Source organism: Dothidotthia symphoricarpi (genome assembly GCF_010015815.1).
Source record: "Dothidotthia symphoricarpi CBS 119687 unplaced genomic scaffold P153scaffold_3, whole genome shotgun sequence".
In the NCBI taxonomy this organism is placed as follows: Eukaryota; Fungi; Ascomycota; class Dothideomycetes; order Pleosporales; family Dothidotthiaceae; genus Dothidotthia; species Dothidotthia symphoricarpi.
Window position 1 is genome coordinate 1,670,655 of NW_022985010.1, and position 18,501 is coordinate 1,689,155.

An 18,501-nucleotide genomic window follows, 5' to 3' on the forward strand; every position below is an offset into this window, starting at 1 on the left:
AAGAATATTATAGGTTTTAAGTTATATTATTATATATAACTATTAGCTAATATTACTACTATCTAACCTAAGCTTTTAACCTTAGTATTATTATCTAAAAAGCCTTTAAAATCTATAAAGCCTTTAAAATTAGTCTTATTATTATACTTATTAACGCCCTTATACTTATCTTTACTCTAGTTATAGTATTTATTAATTTCTAAATTAATATTAACCTTTTCTTTATACTTATTACTATTATTTCCTTAAATATATAGAAGATTACTATATAAAGTAGAGATATTTATACTTAGGAGTTTATAAATAGGCGTAGGTTTAAGTTACTTATTACTATTAGTATATAAATATAATAAAGGTATATATTAAACTTATAACTAATTCTTACTAGTTACTATTACTAATTCTTCTACTATAAGCCTAGTAATAAAGGCTAACTACTTTTCTTTTATACCCTTACTCTTAAAAGATTAGCTATTTAACTTTATTAATTTTTCTTTATAAGTATTACGTAAAATCTATTTAAAGGTACTACTAGTACTAAATAAGTATAGTTAAGTATAAGATTAAGGTTTAGTACTTATACTACTTTAGCCTACTTAAGTAACCTTTTATAGAACTTATTAATATTAGCGTATATTAACTTCTTAGTATAGATCTTTCTATTTCTTATAGACTTTATTAAGCTTAGCCTTTAACTACTTAGCTAAAGTTTATTAGTAAGATTATATAATAAATAACTGTATTAACTTACTACTCTTCTAATTATTAAAGTAATCTTATACTAGTTCCTTAAGTTTTTTCTTAAAATACTTTACCTACTTATTTTTACTTATAGCTATATATTAATCTATCTTTTTAAGTTATTAGTTAAGCTAATACTTTATAATATAATTTATAGCTTTAGTAGTAAGAAGTACTTTTCTTTTTTTACTAAGTAGAGTAGTTTAGTTTCTCTAGGTAATAGTATAATTACTATTACTAAAATTACCTATAAATAGTTTTCTAAAATTTATTAGGTAACCTTTTTAAGTACTAGCTTAACTATATTATATAAGAATATTTTAAACTTTATACTTCTTATAATTAAACTCCTATATAAGTAAGTATTTACTATAATAAATAAATATATTTAATACTTTAGTTAGATTAAACTACTTCTAATACTTAAAACCTATTAGAGGGTTATTTTCTAAGGCTAGTAGTAGGCTCTTTAAGATATTATTAAGCTCTTCCTTAATAGTATCTATTACGTATTATATAATTAATATCTATAATAATATAGTATAGGTATAGTTATTAAGTTAGAGTAGGTAGTAGGTTTTAAATAGAAAACTTAAAGTAAGAGAGTATAGGTAGCCTATATATATACATTACCTACTTAGTATAAATAGTAAATTTTTACTTACCTTTACTACTTATTATTCTTAAAACTTTAATAAGCTTATCTTACTATTATTATACTTCTAATAATACTTAATTATTATATACTTTAATTATATTATTTAAAGTTTACTTTACTATAATAGCTAGAATAAGAAAACTTAAGCTAAATACTGCTACTACTAAGTAGCTAAAGAAAGATTTAGCTACTAAAGCTACGTAAAAGACTACTATAAAGAAAATAACTAGTAGAAAGTAGATACTAGTAAAGAAGAAGCGCTAATTTAAGTAAGGTAGTATATTATTATATTCTTTAATTATAAATAAATACTAATAATACTTAGCTATAGCTTTAAGAAATATTAAGAAGTATTAGAAGTCTATTAAGTTCTTTATTTATAAGTTACTATTTTTTTACCTTATTTATAAGATTACTAAAGCCTTACTAAGGAGTATAGGTATATATTATTAAAAAACTATACTTAAAGCCCTCTAAGAGGTAACTAAGTTATTTCTTATTAGTTATTTTAAAGGTATAGTTAATTTCTTTTTACTACTACTAGTACTATACTTACTATAAAAGACTATAATATTAATACTATTTATACTAAATAGGTTACTATTTAGTAAAAGAACTTAGTACTAGTAAAACATTACTATAGTAGGTTTAGTATAATAAGATTTTAGGTAAATAAATAGGTTTATATAATTAGCTTTCTTTATATAAGAATACTTAGATTTATAGTTTAAATAAAACCTTCTATAAGCTGTAATAAATAACTATAATAATTACTGTCCTTAATCTAATACTTACTAAAATGCTTACCTATATAATATAAAATTCTAATTACTAGAAATATTTTAGAGTAGATATAATATAACTTAACTTCTACTTAGGGTCTATATAACTCTAACCTAACCCTAACCTAATACTAGTATTAAAATATTAGGTTAGGGTTAGGTTAGGGTAGACTGTGCATTAGGTTAGAGTTAGGTAGGGGTTAGGTTATGCTTATATAAGACCTAACCCCTACCTAACTCTGACCTATTTACTAGCGTAGACGTGCGTGAGCTTAATAATTACTAGAATAATTAATTGTAATACTAATTTACTAGGTACGTCATTATTAGACATCTAACTAATCGGCTACTAGAGAAATTACGTGTGATCAAGGTGTTTCGAAAAGCACTCATATAGGATACCATACGAGCTCAGGGATAAATCATTTAACGTAAAACAATGTTCACAGCCTGTCTATACTCGACATGTTGGTTCGCTGGTTAGATCATGTCCAAGAACTACTTAGGCTATCGCCAAAGGATTTGGCTATATTATTCCAACTATCAATGGTCCAGATGAGATATCCTGGGTACATACGATATCTGCTTATCTACATCTCCAAAGCTTTTTGCGAATTGATCGAATCAACCTCCGTCCCAACAGTCTACGGTAGATGAGGCTAACAAGCCTTGCTAACCTTGAACCCACCTGGCACGAGCTTTTGAAACACACTCTTAGGGTCATATTTTTTTGATACGCTCTGCATAAATTGAACGTTCTTCGCACCATACCCGCAGAGCGGCTTCTGCGTCGCAGCGGCAAAGTTCTGGTACAAGAAGGGGTGGTCGGTGCCCATCTTGACCGTCACACTCTTGACGGCGTCGACCCACGCCGCAGTCATCTCGTACATGATGTGGTCATACGCCGGGTCGAGCCAACGTGGCGTAATGAATGCCACAATCAGATCCTTTTCTTCGTCGTCGAGTCCCAGGACATTACCGCCCCGGGCTTCAGCATGTGTGCCATCGATCTTAGCGGTTGGAACGTAGAACATCACCCAGTCGAGATAGGGAACTGTGGCGTTATACTTCAGATAGATATGGTCTGATGCATTGTGCACAGCAAATAAGGTAGCAGGGTCGTTGGCAAACGTGATGGTCGCTGAGGTATCTCGAAAACCATCGCCTTGATTTCCGTCGAGCTCCGCCACGATGTCGCTAATGCTGCGGAGGCCGACCGTATTGGCGATTTGAGGTTGGAGCGAAGTGAAGGGTGTTAGACCCGTTGAGTTGACGGTACCGTCGGTGCTCGCAACAGAGAGGGCGATGAGCGCAGTGCCAGTGCTGGTGTAGGTGATGACGACCTGAGCTCCATTGTTTGGGTAGATATTGTTGCCGGCGGTGAAATTAGTGATGGCGTACAGAGTCGCCACGGCAGAATCCGGGAAGTAGGGGAGTAGAATAGAGCCACCCCAGAGTTGAGGCTGTTCGAACACAGCCACGTCGGCACGCGTGACGATACCAAAGTTATTACCGCCGCCCTTTAGCGCACGGTACAGGTCGCTGTTTGACTTCTGGTTGGCGTTGACTATTTGGCCCGATGCGAGCACGACCTGGTAGTTGATCACGTTGTCTACCACCCACCCATGGCTTGCGAGCAAATACGACTCTCCGCCACCTGTAGAAACTCCACCAACGCCAGTACCTCCACACAAGCCGCCAGGCACAAGGAGGCCAGATACGTTGTCCCCGCCCGCGAGTTTGCTATACACTTGACCCCATTTGGCTCCAGGACCCAGGCCGACGAACGACCGATCTGGGGTGAGATCAATCTTATTCAACAAGCCCAGAACCATGGAAACTCCTCCATCGATGTTGTTCGCGCCGGGTATAGGATTGTGTCCACCCGACTTAATGGAGAATGGGCACGAGCGCTCGACTAGGACTTGGACGCCCTTCGACACATCTAGTGCTGATTTTGGCTCAAAGACGCAGCTAGGAGCGAGGATACTGGTGTTGGACCAGCGTTGGTTGTTGAGTTGAGCATAGGTCGCGTCATGGTCGTTGAAAACTTGGGCAGGCAACTTGCGTTTGAGAGCTTGGCACTGTATAACGCGAAGTATGTGAGCAACATTTACTCCGATGGGAATATGGCTAATTGACTCACACAAGATGAAGAATCTGCAGCCACCTGCAAGGCCGCTGCTAGCAAGAAAACACCCCTGGGAACCATTTTGCTAATCACTGCAACGATAGACAATTTTTTCGTTATTGGATAGCTGCCAAGGATCATAGAATAATATGGAGCTGACGGTACTTATGTCAGGTCTAACAACTGCTGTGTATGAAGGCGACAGTCTCAGCGGCTCGGGGATCGGACCTCGGGATCGGAATTGCGTCTTGTCGCGACTACGGCAACCGAAGAGCAGAGAAGGTGGCGTCTTGATTGTTTGATCTCCGGTCAATTAGCTTTATGATGGTTAAGGTATCTAACTTGGTCGCCCCAAAATCCCGAGTGAAGAAGAGTTATCCAATTTTCACCCTTCATATCCCATAGACAGACAAGATTAGGTTTTGGTTGTTCGGTCTTCAGATCACAGATCTTATCTTCTACCTCTTTTCCGCCATGACGGGAGCATGGAATGCGCTGTCACAGTGCCTGCCCACTCTCAACGCCAACAGTGATGCGTGGTGGCAGCTCACAGGACGTCACTTGGCAGCTATTGTTGAGGCGGCCGGATACCCCATCGAGAAGCAATACGAGGCACTGCTTTTTCACTATCACTGGACTTTGCCTTACATGGGTCAAGCGCCAGGGTCGTGTTCGAGCTCTCCCAATGCTCTCAAATGGAAATCGCTCATGGCACTGGACGGTACGCCTATCGAATACTCGTGGAAATGGAACAATGCGTCGCCCAAATCTATGCCCAATGTACGCTATGTTGTAGAGGCTATTGGAGAAAACGCAGGGACAGATTTGGATCCGCTGAATCAGCAGGCAACCCGCGAAATACTGCATCGTATGGCATTTATGTTGCCAAAAGTCGACAACAACTGGGCCAACCACTTCCTTTCTACCCTGTATGACCACGATAATGCCAAGTTTGCGCGAGAGGCAGTACGTGGCGGCCATCTGGGAACGAGCGTGCAGCTAGCGGTGGAGTTTGTTGAAACAGGCCCAGCTATCAAGACGTACTTTTTTCCACGCAAATTCGGCCAGGCTGGAATAATGCCACTTGAGCAGTGGCAGGCGTCAATCGATGAGTTGCAATTGGAACATAGGACCAGCGCCGGTGCTTCTTCTGGTAGTTTCGAAACACCCGCACGCACTGCACTCGACAACTTTCTTGCTACCAGTCCAGAAGGCAAACATTTGACGCCTATCTCTTTGGCAGTTGACAACGTCGCACCCGAAAAGTCGCGCCTGAAGTGGTATTTTCATACAGCACGAACAAGCTTCGTGTCAGTGCGCCATATTATGACCCTGGGCGGAAGCATCACGACACCCAAAATGGACTCGCTGCTTTCGGAGTTGCACTCGCTCGTGAAAACGGTCAACGGCCTAGCCGATGACTTCCCTGAAGACAAAGAAGTACCCGCTGGTTCCGAGCTTCAAACGACATGTAACTTTGGTGAACTGAGCAAGGCGCTCAAGGGATATCTGTATTATTTCGACATTGCCCCTGGCAAAGCGGTTCCTGAGATCAAGCTCTTTGTACCTACAAGATACTATGGGCGAGATGATCTAGCTCTGGGATCAGCACTCACGCAGTGGATGGAGGTGAATGGCCGGGGAGCGTATTGCGCAAAGTATCTTACAATGTTGGAGAGTTTGGCTGGACATCGGCGACTAGACGAGGGCAAGGGGTTGCAGACGTACGTTAGCTGTTTGTTCAAGAAAGGTGAGCTTGACATCACGACATATCTGGGGGCCGAGGCGTTCCACAAGGGCCGGCTTCCGTGCAAACGTGAGCAGAAGCGAGGGACTTTGCGACGTGATGAGTGGTATTGAGGTCATGTAGTTACAATGCAATTTTTTTGCGGGAAACTCATATTCTGGATATGTTTGGTGAGGTTTTATATTTTTATGTAACACTAGGTCGCAGACATGGAGTTGTCTAGCAATGTCTTGTGAAGTCACGCGCTCGTCATAAGCATCAGTCACATGTCAGCTCAGGTATAGGGACTTTAGTACTATGCCGCATTGGGTACCAGGACATTTATTTTTAGACAAGGTTTATACGATCACCCACAAATCATGCATTCTTGCGATTCGTGATAGAGTAATCGGGCATGTACCAGGACTAGTTACCTACCGGGCACTACTCTGTACACACCTCTATCTTTATATCTAAAAGCTGCATCTAAAGTCTAAATAACTTAAGTTATAAAGTTTAGTATTAAAATTCTTTTATATATATAAAGTTAAGTAATAGCTACTATAGTAAAGTAAATAAAAATAAAAATATAAAGTACTTCTTAAAGCTTAATAACTCTAAATACCTAGACTAATAAAGTAAAACTTTAGTACTTTAATATACTAAAGTTCTTTTTAAATATAAATAAAGAATATTTTAAACAAATTTTTACTTTTAATAGTATTATAATAATAAATATATATTATTAGAAACTAATATAATATATTACTTTTAAGTAATCTTATTTAGATTTTTAAAGGTAGATATTATACTACTTATACTAATAAAAGTTTTTTATACTTAAGTTTTTACTTTTATTAACTTATTTACTTAGTAAAAGTAAAATTTTAAGTAAAATCTTATATAGTACTTTAGTTATCTTAATATAAGGCTATAAATAGTAGCTAATGCTATACTACTTTTAAAATAAGAAAGTTTAAGCTAGAAAGTAAAAATATACTTTATAAAATTTATATTACTATTATATATAGATATAGTTATCTTAAATACTAATTTAGTATTTAAAATTTTATTATTAAGATTCTAGCTTTCTATCTTATTATAATTTTTTAAAAACTTAAATAAATAGTATTATAACTATAATTTATAACTTAGCTTAAATAGAATCTTAATATCTATTCTAGTCATGTAGTTATAACAAGTGCCCGGTAGGTAACTAGTCCCGGTACATGCCTAATTACTCTACGTGGCAAATTGTAACGTTACAAGTCTTTAGTTAAGCGAAACGAGCTTGCTGCATGTTACTTATGCATCTTTCAACCTTCCTTCCACCACCACAAAATTGCTTCCCGGGGTCCTCCACACCTTGGTCAAATTGAGGCCGGCTGAATTCAGAAGATCAGCCCACATCTTCTCAGTGCGCTCGCAGCCACCCAGCCCCATCATGTTTATATCCTGCATGGTCAGCTTGGCGGGCGCCCCAACCGCCGGCACCTCGTACTCGGCGATCAACACCTTACTATCAGCAGCCATGGCCACGACCGTGTTTTGTAGAATCGTGCGGCAGACGGCATCGGACCAGTCGTGAAGAACGCGTCGAAAAAAATAGGCGCGAGCGTTTTTTACGGGATTGGGCTCAAAGAACGACGCGACTTGAGCGATGATTTCCGACGATAGGCCCCCAGACACTGCATCTTTGATGACAGCCTCCTGATCCTGGAGTACGAACTGGCCTTGCATCTCAGGGAAACGTTGTTTGATGCGTTCGAGAGCATGACCACGACCACCCCCAACATCAACTAGCACCACGTCTCCTTCTGCAAGCTTGGAGCGATTCAGCTCAGCTTCAAAGGGGTAGGAGCTGTCAAAGTCCTTGACAGTGGCCTGGGAACGCATGCCGTTGTTGAAGGCCTGCAGCTTGGCGTCGTCAGCCTCGAGGTACTCCCAGAATCCCAGCTCCGTGTGGGCGCCTAGGTGGAAGGCTGAGTTGTTATAGTCCTCGGGGTTCTTGTAGCCGGTGGCGGCCAAGAAGTCGGGTAGCGCGTGGGCAGCTTTGCCGGCCATATCGTAGATTTCACTGAACATGGACAGCGTCTCGGGCACAAGGAAAGCACGCGACAACGCGTTGTGTGCGTACAAGTCCTCGCCCATTTCATCGAAAACGTGACACGACGCGAGTGCACGCATGACACGCGCTACAACTATTGGATCGGCTTTGACGGCGGCGGCCATGTTGGCGGTGCTGATACTGGCTGCGGAAGCATCACCGCTGCAAGAGGGCACGACGGCAAACAGGTTGAGAGCGCACGCAATGCGGATGGCAGCATTCTGCGTTGTCCTAGTTACGGCAAAGAAGACGTTCTCGTCAGGATAGCGGGCGGCAATGGCAAGCTTCTCCGCCGCATCGACCAGCTGCGTACGTGTATCCTGGTGGGCGAATCCATTCGCGTTGGTGAAAGCCTCACCGAGCGTCGTGATTTGCTGCACGAGAGTCAACAGGGTACTGGGATTGGCTGTCATGTCGACGAGTGTGGTAAAGTACAGGCTCACCGGTACGGTTAGTTACGTGCTATCCAACCTGCAACCTATTCTATTTATCATTCTATCGGAACTACTCTATGCAACGCTTCGGGGTTGAACTCTAAATACCTACACATCAAACAAGCGTCCCGTAATCCCCGACAACACTTCCGTGCTCCCATATGCGAGCGTGCTTCTCTGCGCGTCCTTGCGGGCCAAGTCCCAAATCTCAACCCGTCGGGAGAGGAAAAATCATCAACTCTTCCAAATCGCCCTTTCACTCTTCCCTGTTTTTCAAGATGGAACCAACCTTTAGACAACAACTAGAAACACACGCCATCAACTTGGCCAGCGCCGTCCAAGTCCTTGCCGACCAATCTCGGGATGCCGGTCTCGGCATGCCAGATGCATCCTCACGCGCTACCCGCTCGATAGGCGCTACCATGACTAGTATGCAAACGTTGTTGTTCCAGCTGGAGCCCACCACCTTTCTTCAACATCTTGCAACTCAGGTTAGACGCCCGTCCGTATCCCCAATTCGCAGATACTACTCTAGGTTTCATCGAGTCGAAAATGGTACTCAGTCGACTCAGTCCTAACTCTTGATTAGAACCAGCTTCTGGCATGTCTACAATGGCTGGGAGAATTCCAAGTACTCGCCTACGTCCCACTGGTTGGGAGTTGCAGTGTGCTTATCAAAGACTTGGCGGATCTGGCAGACGTTCCTGAAGCGGAATTGTATCGTGTAGTCAGAATAATGGCCTTGGCCGGTTTTCTGCAAGAGCCCCAGCCTGGATATATCGAACACACGGCCTTATCGGCCAGCTTTGTCTCAAGACCTGCCCATTTGGATGCCGCCATGTTCATGGCTGAAACTGTGGCCCCGTCTGCTTTACACATGGCTGCCGCCACAAGGCGTCATGCAGCCACTAAATCAGGAGCAGAGGCAAGGGCAGCCGAGAGTGCGTACACCGTTGCGTTGAGATGCTCGCAGAAGGAGCCCCAGACGTTCCAGTCGGCATTGGTACAGCGCAAACGACTGCAACGTCAATGGCCAGCCTATCTTAGCTGTGTGGGAGATTGCCATGGTGGCGCCACGGACATCCTCGGCCAACTGGACTGGCCTGGCCTTGGAAACGCGTGCGTTGTGGACGTTGGAGGTCCATCGACTAGGAAGTCCAAGACTGGTGGCTTGTGTCCCATTCAGACGTTAGCGGAACACCACCCCGCCCTCCGCTTCGTCATTCAGACGGACGAGCCAGTAAGATCTCAATCGTCTTCATTCGAAGATCCTACTTCCCGGATCTCAGTGCATAAGCGAGCCAATGGGACACAACAGACAATCAAAGACGCTGCTGTATACCTCATCCGACTTTCGACCCCCACTCTGACCCCAATCCGCACCAGAATCTTGTCTGAGCTGCAAGCCCACCTCCGAGTTCTAGAAGCCAACAAATCTGCGCTACTAGTGTTGACTCCGCGGCTGCTCCCCGAACCTAGCGCTGTCGACGTCCACGTTGAAAGTATGGCACGATTGCGAGATCTGTCTCTGCTGCAGTTGGCCAACGACGGCGACCTAACCATGCAGGAGCTGATGGATTTGGTCGATAGTGTGCATGATTGTAATGGACGCTTGGTTGTCGTCAAAAAGCTGTCTTCGCGGAACATTGCTACAGTCGCCCTAGGAATCAGGTATCAGACAAACACGGACAGGCAACATCAACTGTCAACTCGACAGTGATTGTAATCTGTCAATATCGTATTGAAAGACTATCACCCATACACCTCTGCCATTCCTCACTACAACATGCAAGTACCTGGTAACTTTGTGAACCTACTATGCAACAACTTCACTACACTATCTCAATCTTGAGGTCGATTTTACGGGCCTCTGCAGCCACAACCGGAAGGATGTTTTCCCTCCCATCCGTCGCTTACAGTGGATACCCCAACATATCATTTTCAGGCACCCAACAGGCCGTGTCCCTACCAGAGAGCTGCACGATAGCAAGCATCATGCCTTCCGACTTCGCCACCTCTATGCTGATGCTGAGTGACTAAGATAAACTAACACCTGTCGGGCTCGGAGTCCGGTTACCCTGTCTAGCTGGAATGTTTACAGGTTAGTAACGCGAGGCATGTGTGTGGCGTAGCATATCAGCAGAATGCTGCCTAACTCCCAAGCTTACCCACTTTCCCAAACTTCACTGGCGGACGTTGGGCAGTTTGCAGTTTCATTGGAGAGGCAACTATTACTCAGAACAAGATTCGTAACCTCATTTAAAGCAAGTACTGGCTGGCTTCTGCAGTTGGACAACGATGATGACCACATTATAACTCAGCCCAGCGCTTATTCAATGTTACTAGTGCTGGGACTAACAACGTTGCGATTGACAAGTTGAGGCTGGTGGTAGGACTGAAAGTAGATTTTGACAGAATCCAGAACACTAACGAGAGGGGCATATTGAAACCGCTATTTCGTACACCCCGCTGCCCCGCTATGCAGCATTGCAACTAAAGCCCAGTTTTGCAACAAGTTGAATGTTCATTTCACGTATCTCCCCTCTCTCTATAGTGAGAATTAGGTGCACCATGCTGACTGCGGATGGACCGCTTGAACCTTGCAGTTTTCGCTAGTACCTGTCATCCTAGGGTGCATCATGCAGGGATGTTGCCCACACAATTCTTATGGATGGCAAATACGGCACAAACGGCGCCTACCGTCTAGCTTCGCTGACGCCGTGGTTCGTTAGTACGGAAGGCTGAAGCTTACCTTCCCGCGAAAGATTCGCGGCTGAAGGGCTCATAAGTAATTGGATTGACCAGTTATGCGTCGCTTAATCCTCAAACATGTTCAGTCCCTCCTCCGCCCCTGCTCCCAAGTTACGTGACAGCTGCGACGCCTGTGCGTCGTCAAAACTAAAATGCCACAAGCAAAAGCCTGTATGCTCCCGCTGTGCAAAGCGCGGCATCGCCTGTAATTACCTCGCGACAAGACGAGCTGGACGCCGCTATGACAGTCGTCGATCGGATCGCAGAAGACCCGATAGTTTCTCGCCAATACCCGAATCCCAGCTGGATCAACTCGATATTGATGCTTGGTTTGGGGCAAACACAGTGGCGGGTTCGTGCGATGACTACTTCCTGGGACCATCGACAGCATTATCCACTGGTACGGGTGTAAATCCTGATCCCGATCTCACCTCACACCTGCCATCGCCTGTGAATAATTCGGTCACAATACCGAATCTTGACCACTACCTTCCGTCGCCGACAAGTTTCTGGGTTCCGGACACTTCTAGCACCGATGTGCTGGGTCAGATAGGCGGAGATTTCTTTTCCGTTGCAGCGAGTGTCAGCCATGACGAAAGCGACCGGCATAATGAAGATGTTATCAACGTCCGACCGATCGATGAGCAAAATGAGCAACACGAAAATTTTACAAGCATCGAAACGCAAAAGTCAGGATCGAGGATAGATACTACATTCGCTTGCTGCTTGACACAAGCCATGACTCTCCTACAACGGATATTTTCTCAACCGAGCACGGTCACGGAAAACGCCTGTAAAAACACTCAAGCAGAGAACGATCTTGCAACCAATATCCGGGTCGACGGTAACCATCTACCACCTACAGACGTCGTCATAGCCACTAACAAGCAAACCATGGACGCCGTTGCAGTCATGTTGCAGTGCTCGTGCTCACAGAACGGTTACTTACTAGCCATTATATCGTTAATCGTATTCAAAGTACTGGACTTCTATGGTGCTGCCGCAAACACGTCTCATGGACCAACAAATCATAAGCCAGATGAAGACTCGACGTACATGACTGTGCAGCTGGTCCTTGGCGAGTTGCATCGAGTCCAGCGCCTTGTCAACCAATTTTCTGCCAAGATGAAAGAGCAGACGGCACTAGGCGCCAGTGACATTCAAGATAAGGGTACGATGACCACAGCATTGTGTGGTGAAAGGCAAGGAAATGATGTCTCGACACCGTTCTCGAAGATCATGTCAGATCAATTAGAGATTGACCTGAGGAAGAGGTTGAAGAGTCTGTCCATGGGCCTTGTCGCACATCTGAGAAGAGATTAAAGCACTGCCGTTAGAGTACACGGGTGGCTATAGTTATCCTTTCAAGCTAAAATGACTTTAAACTCCTAGATAAACTCAATCGTTCATAGGTTTCCACTTTAACATGACCTTTCCGTCCCAAGTCATGTGTTTCTGATGAGAATTAATCAGGTGCAAGCCTTATAACCACTCTATTAATAGCTGGCAATACAGTCAAGGCCGAGTAAAAAAAGTGTCAAGCGACCATCACCACATGTTGCCTTGAGCCGTTCAACCCCTTTCATTACAAAGAGATCATCACGTAAATCACATTGAACAACCAAGTAAACCTACTAGGCAGTTTGTTTGTTGAGTCGGCAACAATTTCAGTTCAAGTGCATCAGCAACCCACCTATTCCCTGAAAGAGTTACCCATGTTGTTACAATACCAACTACATGGCTCTCAACATTTGTGGTGTATTCTATTGTTGGAGCTGTGGCGTCCGGGGCAAGTGACAGATAAGAAACACAAAACTTGACTTGCTCGGAGTCAGCAACGACTTTGAAATGGCTGCATGTAGGTTGCTAGGGTCGTCAAACGTCCCGACAGAATGGCCGAAATTCCGATAGAGCGGCAAACGTTCCGCGGGAAAAGGAAGTACATGGAACTGAATCCTATCTGACACTGAGGACGATCGGTGAACCCCGAGGTCCGATTGACTACAGTTTCAAGTGAGATCCCGCACATGGATACCATCGCCGAAAGGCTCTCGAAGATAGTGCATACTTGTATTCATTTTATGTATGTTGACGGAGGTAAATCCAGTCCAAAGTCTCGTCATATTTGCCAATTACTTCGTGTTGCTGTTACTTATCGTCCTGACACAGAATCAAGTTCGAATCTCCCGCCAACATGACCGTCACGGATATGCCCTACATTCCCTACCGCCTTGATGGCAAAGTCGCGCTCGTCACTGGTTCTGGGCGGGGAATTGGTGCAGCAATGGCCGTTGAACTTGGCCGCTGCGGTGCAAAGGTTATCGTCAATTACGCACACTCTAAAGAATCGGCCGAGAAGGTTGTAGCTGAGATCAAAAGCTTGGGTTCCGATGCCATCGCCCTGCAGGCCGACATCAGGAACGTATCCGAAACAGTCAAACTGATGGACAACGCTGTCGAGCACTTTGGTGGGCTTGATATCGTGTGCAGCAATGCCGGTGTCGTGAGCTTCGGACATCTAGGTGAAGTCACAGAGGTACGTAGACGTCCTTCAATCGCTTACCCCCCGGCCCGTGTCATCTTAATATCTGAATTTCTTTCGCTGACTCCTAGTGCCGCAGGAGGAATTCGACCGCGTTTTTGCCATTAACACACGAGGTCAGTTCTTTGTTGCCCGCGAAGCATACCGCCATCTCAACATCGGCGGCCGCATCGTCCTCATGTCGTCCAACACGGCCAAGGATTTCACTGTGCCCAAGCATTCACTGTATTCCGGCTCTAAGGGCGCCATCGACTCGTTTGTCCGCGTGTTCTCAAAAGACTGCGGCGACAAGAAAATTACCGTCAATGCTGTTGCGCCTGGAGGCACCGTGACAGACATGTTCCATGATGTTTCACAACACTACATGCCAAACGGAGACAAATATACGGCGGAGGAGCGCCAACAGGTAAGTTCCAATGCCCTATCTTGCACGACATAGATCATTTGGGAGAACCAATTATATCTGGCATGGTAAGGAGGCTAACTCGACTTTCGAATATAGATGGCAGCCCACGCCTCGCCGCTAATAATGAACGGCTTCCCGGTTGATATCGCGCGTGTGGTGTGTTTCCTGGCAAGCAAGGAGGGTGAGTGGGTGAACGGCAAGACCATCACGCTTGATGGCGGTGCGGCTTAGTCGGTTGTAAATGCATAGTTGTAGATGCTCTGATTAGTTGAATAATTGCACCGTTGTACTCGATAGCGAGAATAGATTTGGAGATCTTTTGCTATCACATGAACAAAGAGTATGTTTTGCAAAAGATGTCTTGAAACAAGTATTGATCGCTGATTTACTTCCACCTATCCAAAAACTGGTTTTGGAATCGGTGTAAAATAGTTAGCTGTTGTCAAGTCCCTACTACTGGGATAGTAAAACTGGAGAGATTCCTACAAACATCTCAATTGAGATGTAGCTGTATTGTTCACCGATAACTCAGTGCCATTTGCACTCCAAATTTTCAACATTTTGAGCCACGAAGCCTCGTCATCCAAATTCAATCTCAAGGACACAGAATATTCAATCACAAAGGATAGCTATGGCGGTTTGCTTGCTGTGTGTGCTTCGGAGCAAGATCATGTTGGTGGCCTTAACGCTTGTTGTTCCTTTCGGGCCCCGACGTAGAGTGATCCCGACTTTTCGAGCCGCAGTCCCGAGTTTCCGAATCCCATGCCGATCGAGATATCAATCCGGAACTCACGGGGCGTTGTGTCTAGCTTGCCCGAGATGAGTCGTGCTCGTTCGCGATAGATGTGTAGAAGCCTTGCTTGCAAATTTTTGAACCAAAAACAAAGATCGAAAATCAAAATTGTAACATCTTATTACGTTATTTTCATCACCCATGACGGTGAATCTCACAATGAAAGCCCAGCCTTCCTTCGATGGTAAAAATATACGCTTTTCGTAAGATGTCATCTCCAATGAGTACGTCGGCTAACCAAGGATGCGATACAGACGTTTTGGGCTGCCAAGCAGCTATGTTCGAGTGGACTGAAAGCTACGACAGTAAAGATTGGGCACGTCTTGCAAAATGTATCGCCCCAGTACTCCGGGTATGTGACTTAGTTTTCCTGCTCTTACTCCTTCCAAGATGCCAGTACCCCTAACACAATGTCTTAGGTTGACTATCGCGCTTTTCTCAACATGCTATGGGAAGCTCTCCCCGCCGAGGAATTTGTCACTATGGCATCCAACCCACATTTCTTGGGTAACCCCCTGTTGAAGACCCAACACTTCGTCGGCGCCTCAAAATGGGATTTGCTCGATAACGGTGGGATGATCGGCCATCATCAGATGCGCGTGGCTCACCAGAAATACACTGATGATACAATGGTTAAGGTTGCTATTAAAGGGCATGCGCATGGAAAGTGTACGGTGCAATATCATTAGATAGATGGCGTTTGGAAGTTTGCTGGAATTGAGCCTGATATTCGATGGTTCGAGTATGACTACGATAAGATCTTTGAGCATGACACGTAGAGTTGGAACAATGCATGTATGATACTACCTTCATCTAAGACGAAACGTTGTAGTCTAAGAAGAACTTGAAAGCATGTGGGTTTAGAGTTTATGAGCATAATATTGTAATTCTGAAGAACTATTCAAATAGCGATCCAATATCTGAAGTTCTATCAGGGATATATCTATGCAATTGATTCACGATGGCCTAGCATTAACAGAACTTGACAAAAGAAACAGGTAAAAAGATAATTATGGTCATAAGTTCAATGCTTAAGTGAGGATGGATTTAATAGCTTAAAATCAAATCTCGAGGAATCTTCCATACGAGTCTAGTGTAGCTAAAACCATGCGCAGTAGTGCTTTCTGTTGAGTCTTAGATGTCGGGTATCTAGATCTCTTTGAATTCCTTCTTGATGACATCTGCTAGCTACGAAATGTTAGTTTTTCATTTAAGTCCAAAGTTGCTTTTTTGGCAAGATGGCCTACCTTCTCTGCTACAGCATATACGTTCGCGGTCGGGCCTCCCGAAACTGCCATGGGAAAAGTGCTAACATCGACGACACGCAATCCAGTGACCCCATAGACCTTGTGCTCCAAATCAACCACTCCTCCCAGACCCAGCGGCATCATAGGCGCGGTGCAGCACTGATGGGCTGCCGAAACACCATAAGATGCACGAAGCACTGCCGTGAAATCTTCTTCGCTCTTGATATTTGCACCCAACGGAGCCGCTTCAACGGTGCCAAGCGCTACCATCGCTGGCGCCGACATCAGTTCCCGCAGCTTGCGGAGGGTCGCTACAACGACAGTCAAGTCGGTTGGGTCTGTGGCCGTGCGGTAATCTATCTTAGGCTCCACTAGGATGTCCGTTGATCTGATGGTTATCTTGCCACGGCTGAAGGGCTTCACGTGTGACACGGTTACGGATGAGTATGTGTCCCAGGATAAGACAGAAACTGCCATATTGGGGTTCTGCAACTGCTCAATCAAAATCCTACGCTGAGCTTGGTAACCTGCGATAACTGTAGGATCTGTGTCTGTGGGTAGGGAAGAAGCCGCGTGGTCCGCCATGGCGTCAGCGATAATGGACGAGTTCGACGTAGTCATATCCTGAAGCGCCAGCGTTCCGAAGGTTGTACCAAGACCTCGGACGACAGTAAAAGCGCTGGGCTCATGGTTCTTGTAGTGCTCCCATTGTTCAGCACTGTAGGTACTGTTGGTGACGAGGGAAATGGCGTTAGGGGTGATGATCTTAGTGACTACACAAAATAAGTCAGAGCACAGAAGCAGATCTTTCTAGCAAAAGAGCTTTGATTGAATGCCAACTTACAGTTGTATTGTACTGCTACCGCACCATGATCTTGTAAGTTGGTCCCAACACCAGGTAGATTCGCGACGACAGGAATGCTCAACGAGTCAAGTACCGACTTTGGGCCAACACCAGATAGCTGAAGGATTTGCGGCGTATGTAATGCTCCGGCAGCTAAAATTACCTCTTTCATGGCAAACACTGTCGAAGTGTTTCCTCCAGCACTCGGGAAATACTCGACACCGGTAGCCTGGGTCCCTTCAAAGAGAATCCTGGACACCATATTCTCAGCTAGAACGTGGTAGTTGGGACGAGTCGATATGACACGGTCGTAGTGAGCAACGCGGGCATCGCATCTAGTTTGGGTACTCGTATCGAGGACAGTTGGTGTCCAAAATATTCCTGGGTTGACGCCCGATGATGGATCCTGAACTGGCGTCATACCAGCCGACAATGCTGCAGTCCACCAGTGGCCGAGACCAGGGTAGGCATAATTTGGGTATGAATACTGAACTGGCCCGTCATGTCCTCGGACGGAGTCATCCCATGAGATGTTCGAGGTAGCTGCGAAAGAGGCATCTGGCGCGGTGAAGTTCTCACTCTAGCAAAGAAAACACATGTGTTAGCCCTGCAACTGGCTCAATTGCCGTGCTCCATCTTCGCTATGAGTTCCTTTACCTTCTTGAAATACGGAAGCATATCGTCCCAACCCCAGCCGTCATTTCCGAGGGACACCCACCCTGCAAAGTCGGCTTTGGTACCCCTAAGATTCAAGGAGGTTAGTCTCCGATAATGTCGTAGACTATGGTGGTGTCTAATTCACGCACCTCAGAAGGTTCATTGCGTTGATAGTGCTGCCACCTCCTACCACCTTCGCAACGACTATTGGTTCGGATCGATTGTTGAGCGCGGTGAGTGGTTCGGTTACCAGACCAGGCCATAGATACTGAGCTGGGTTCCAACTGCCGGGTACAAGGACCTCATCTTCCCCTTTGTCGAATGGGCCTGCTTCGATCACAAGAACAGTGACTGTTACTTGTCAGTCTTGTCCATATCTGAAGCTGGAATTTGATACGCAACGAACCATGGGAATCTTCAGTCAGTCTGTCCGCTAGTACAAGTCCAGATATACCTCCTCCGACAATGACAAAGTCATAGTTGGTTGAGTTGGCGGCCCGAGCCGAGATCCGGGATGAATAGCGCGGAAGCACACGAGCTTCACTGAGTCGAAGTCCAAACAGAAACAACAAAGTAAGCAAACTAGTCATCTTTGAGAATGAGGACTGCGAAAGATTCAGTAGACTGTGTAAAACAATTTAATAGGATTGACCTCGGAGGTAGTGGAACAAACGAATGAATT

At 44.7% G+C, this 18,501-nt stretch overlaps 8 protein-coding genes across 8 annotated transcripts; 5 read left to right on the plus strand and 3 right to left on the minus strand.

The window, feature by feature from the left end:
• Nucleotides 1-1,814: 1,814 nt before the first annotated feature.
• P153DRAFT_353960 (6-hydroxy-D-nicotine oxidase) lies at nt 1,815-4,393 on the minus strand (the record flags this gene model as incomplete). Its single annotated transcript, XM_033666472.1, has 5 exons — nt 1,815-1,825; nt 1,956-1,964; nt 2,195-2,206; nt 2,870-4,265; nt 4,328-4,393. 5 exons carry the CDS (start codon nt 4,391-4,393, stop codon nt 1,815-1,817), a joined length of 1,494 nt encoding a protein of 497 aa, XP_033528029.1.
• A 107-nt stretch (nt 4,394-4,500) lies between these two features.
• On the plus strand, nt 4,501-6,172 carry P153DRAFT_332665 (dimethylallyl tryptophan synthase GliD1; the record flags this gene model as incomplete). Its single annotated transcript, XM_033665521.1, has 1 exon — nt 4,501-6,172. The coding sequence occupies exon 1, from the start codon at nt 4,787-4,789 to the stop codon at nt 6,170-6,172; it is 1,386 nt and encodes a 461-aa protein (XP_033528030.1). The 5' UTR covers nt 4,501-4,786.
• A 1,294-nt stretch (nt 6,173-7,466) lies between these two features.
• P153DRAFT_257091 (S-adenosyl-L-methionine-dependent methyltransferase) lies at nt 7,467-8,450 on the minus strand (the record flags this gene model as incomplete). The annotated part of the gene is made up of 1 exon (XM_033662783.1): nt 7,467-8,450. A coding segment is annotated over one exon (984 nt), but the record flags the coding sequence as incomplete, so codon positions are not given.
• Nucleotides 8,451-8,956: 506 nt separating this feature from the next.
• P153DRAFT_281824 (uncharacterized protein) lies at nt 8,957-10,299 on the plus strand (the record flags this gene model as incomplete). The annotated part of the gene is made up of 2 exons (XM_033663159.1): nt 8,957-9,070; nt 9,169-10,299. 2 exons carry the CDS (start codon nt 8,957-8,959, stop codon nt 10,297-10,299), a joined length of 1,245 nt encoding a protein of 414 aa, XP_033528032.1.
• Nucleotides 10,300-11,385: 1,086 nt separating this feature from the next.
• P153DRAFT_393448 (uncharacterized protein) lies at nt 11,386-12,772 on the plus strand. Its single transcript, XM_033671233.1, has one exon. The coding sequence runs from the start codon at nt 11,409-11,411 to the stop codon at nt 12,651-12,653; it is 1,245 nt and encodes a 414-aa protein (XP_033528033.1). The 5' UTR covers nt 11,386-11,408; the 3' UTR covers nt 12,654-12,772.
• A 767-nt stretch (nt 12,773-13,539) lies between these two features.
• Nucleotides 13,540-14,509, plus strand: P153DRAFT_373210 (putative versicolorin reductase; the record flags this gene model as incomplete). Its single annotated transcript, XM_033669450.1, has 3 exons — nt 13,540-13,866; nt 13,952-14,278; nt 14,375-14,509. The coding sequence occupies 3 exons, from the start codon at nt 13,540-13,542 to the stop codon at nt 14,507-14,509; spliced, it is 789 nt and encodes a 262-aa protein (XP_033528034.1).
• A 709-nt stretch (nt 14,510-15,218) lies between these two features.
• On the plus strand, nt 15,219-15,850 carry P153DRAFT_420469 (putative scytalone dehydratase; the record flags this gene model as incomplete). Its single annotated transcript, XM_033672245.1, has 4 exons — nt 15,219-15,255; nt 15,326-15,423; nt 15,491-15,745; nt 15,779-15,850. Exons 1-4 carry the CDS (start codon nt 15,231-15,233, stop codon nt 15,848-15,850), a joined length of 450 nt encoding a protein of 149 aa, XP_033528035.1. The 5' UTR covers nt 15,219-15,230.
• A 361-nt stretch (nt 15,851-16,211) lies between these two features.
• On the minus strand, nt 16,212-18,409 carry P153DRAFT_393451 (GMC oxidoreductase; the record flags this gene model as incomplete). Its single annotated transcript, XM_033671234.1, has 6 exons — nt 16,212-16,259; nt 16,319-17,091; nt 17,163-17,742; nt 17,820-17,904; nt 17,969-18,170; nt 18,226-18,409. 6 exons carry the CDS (start codon nt 18,407-18,409, stop codon nt 16,221-16,223), a joined length of 1,863 nt encoding a protein of 620 aa, XP_033528036.1. The 3' UTR covers nt 16,212-16,220.
• Between the last annotated feature and the right edge of the window lie 92 nt (nt 18,410-18,501).

Bases quoted from the DNA above. Each gene is read 5' to 3' on its own strand.
- P153DRAFT_393448 (XM_033671233.1), top strand. From the start codon at position 11,409: ATGTTCAGTCCCTCCTCCGCCCCTGCTCCCAAGTTACGTGACAGCTGC.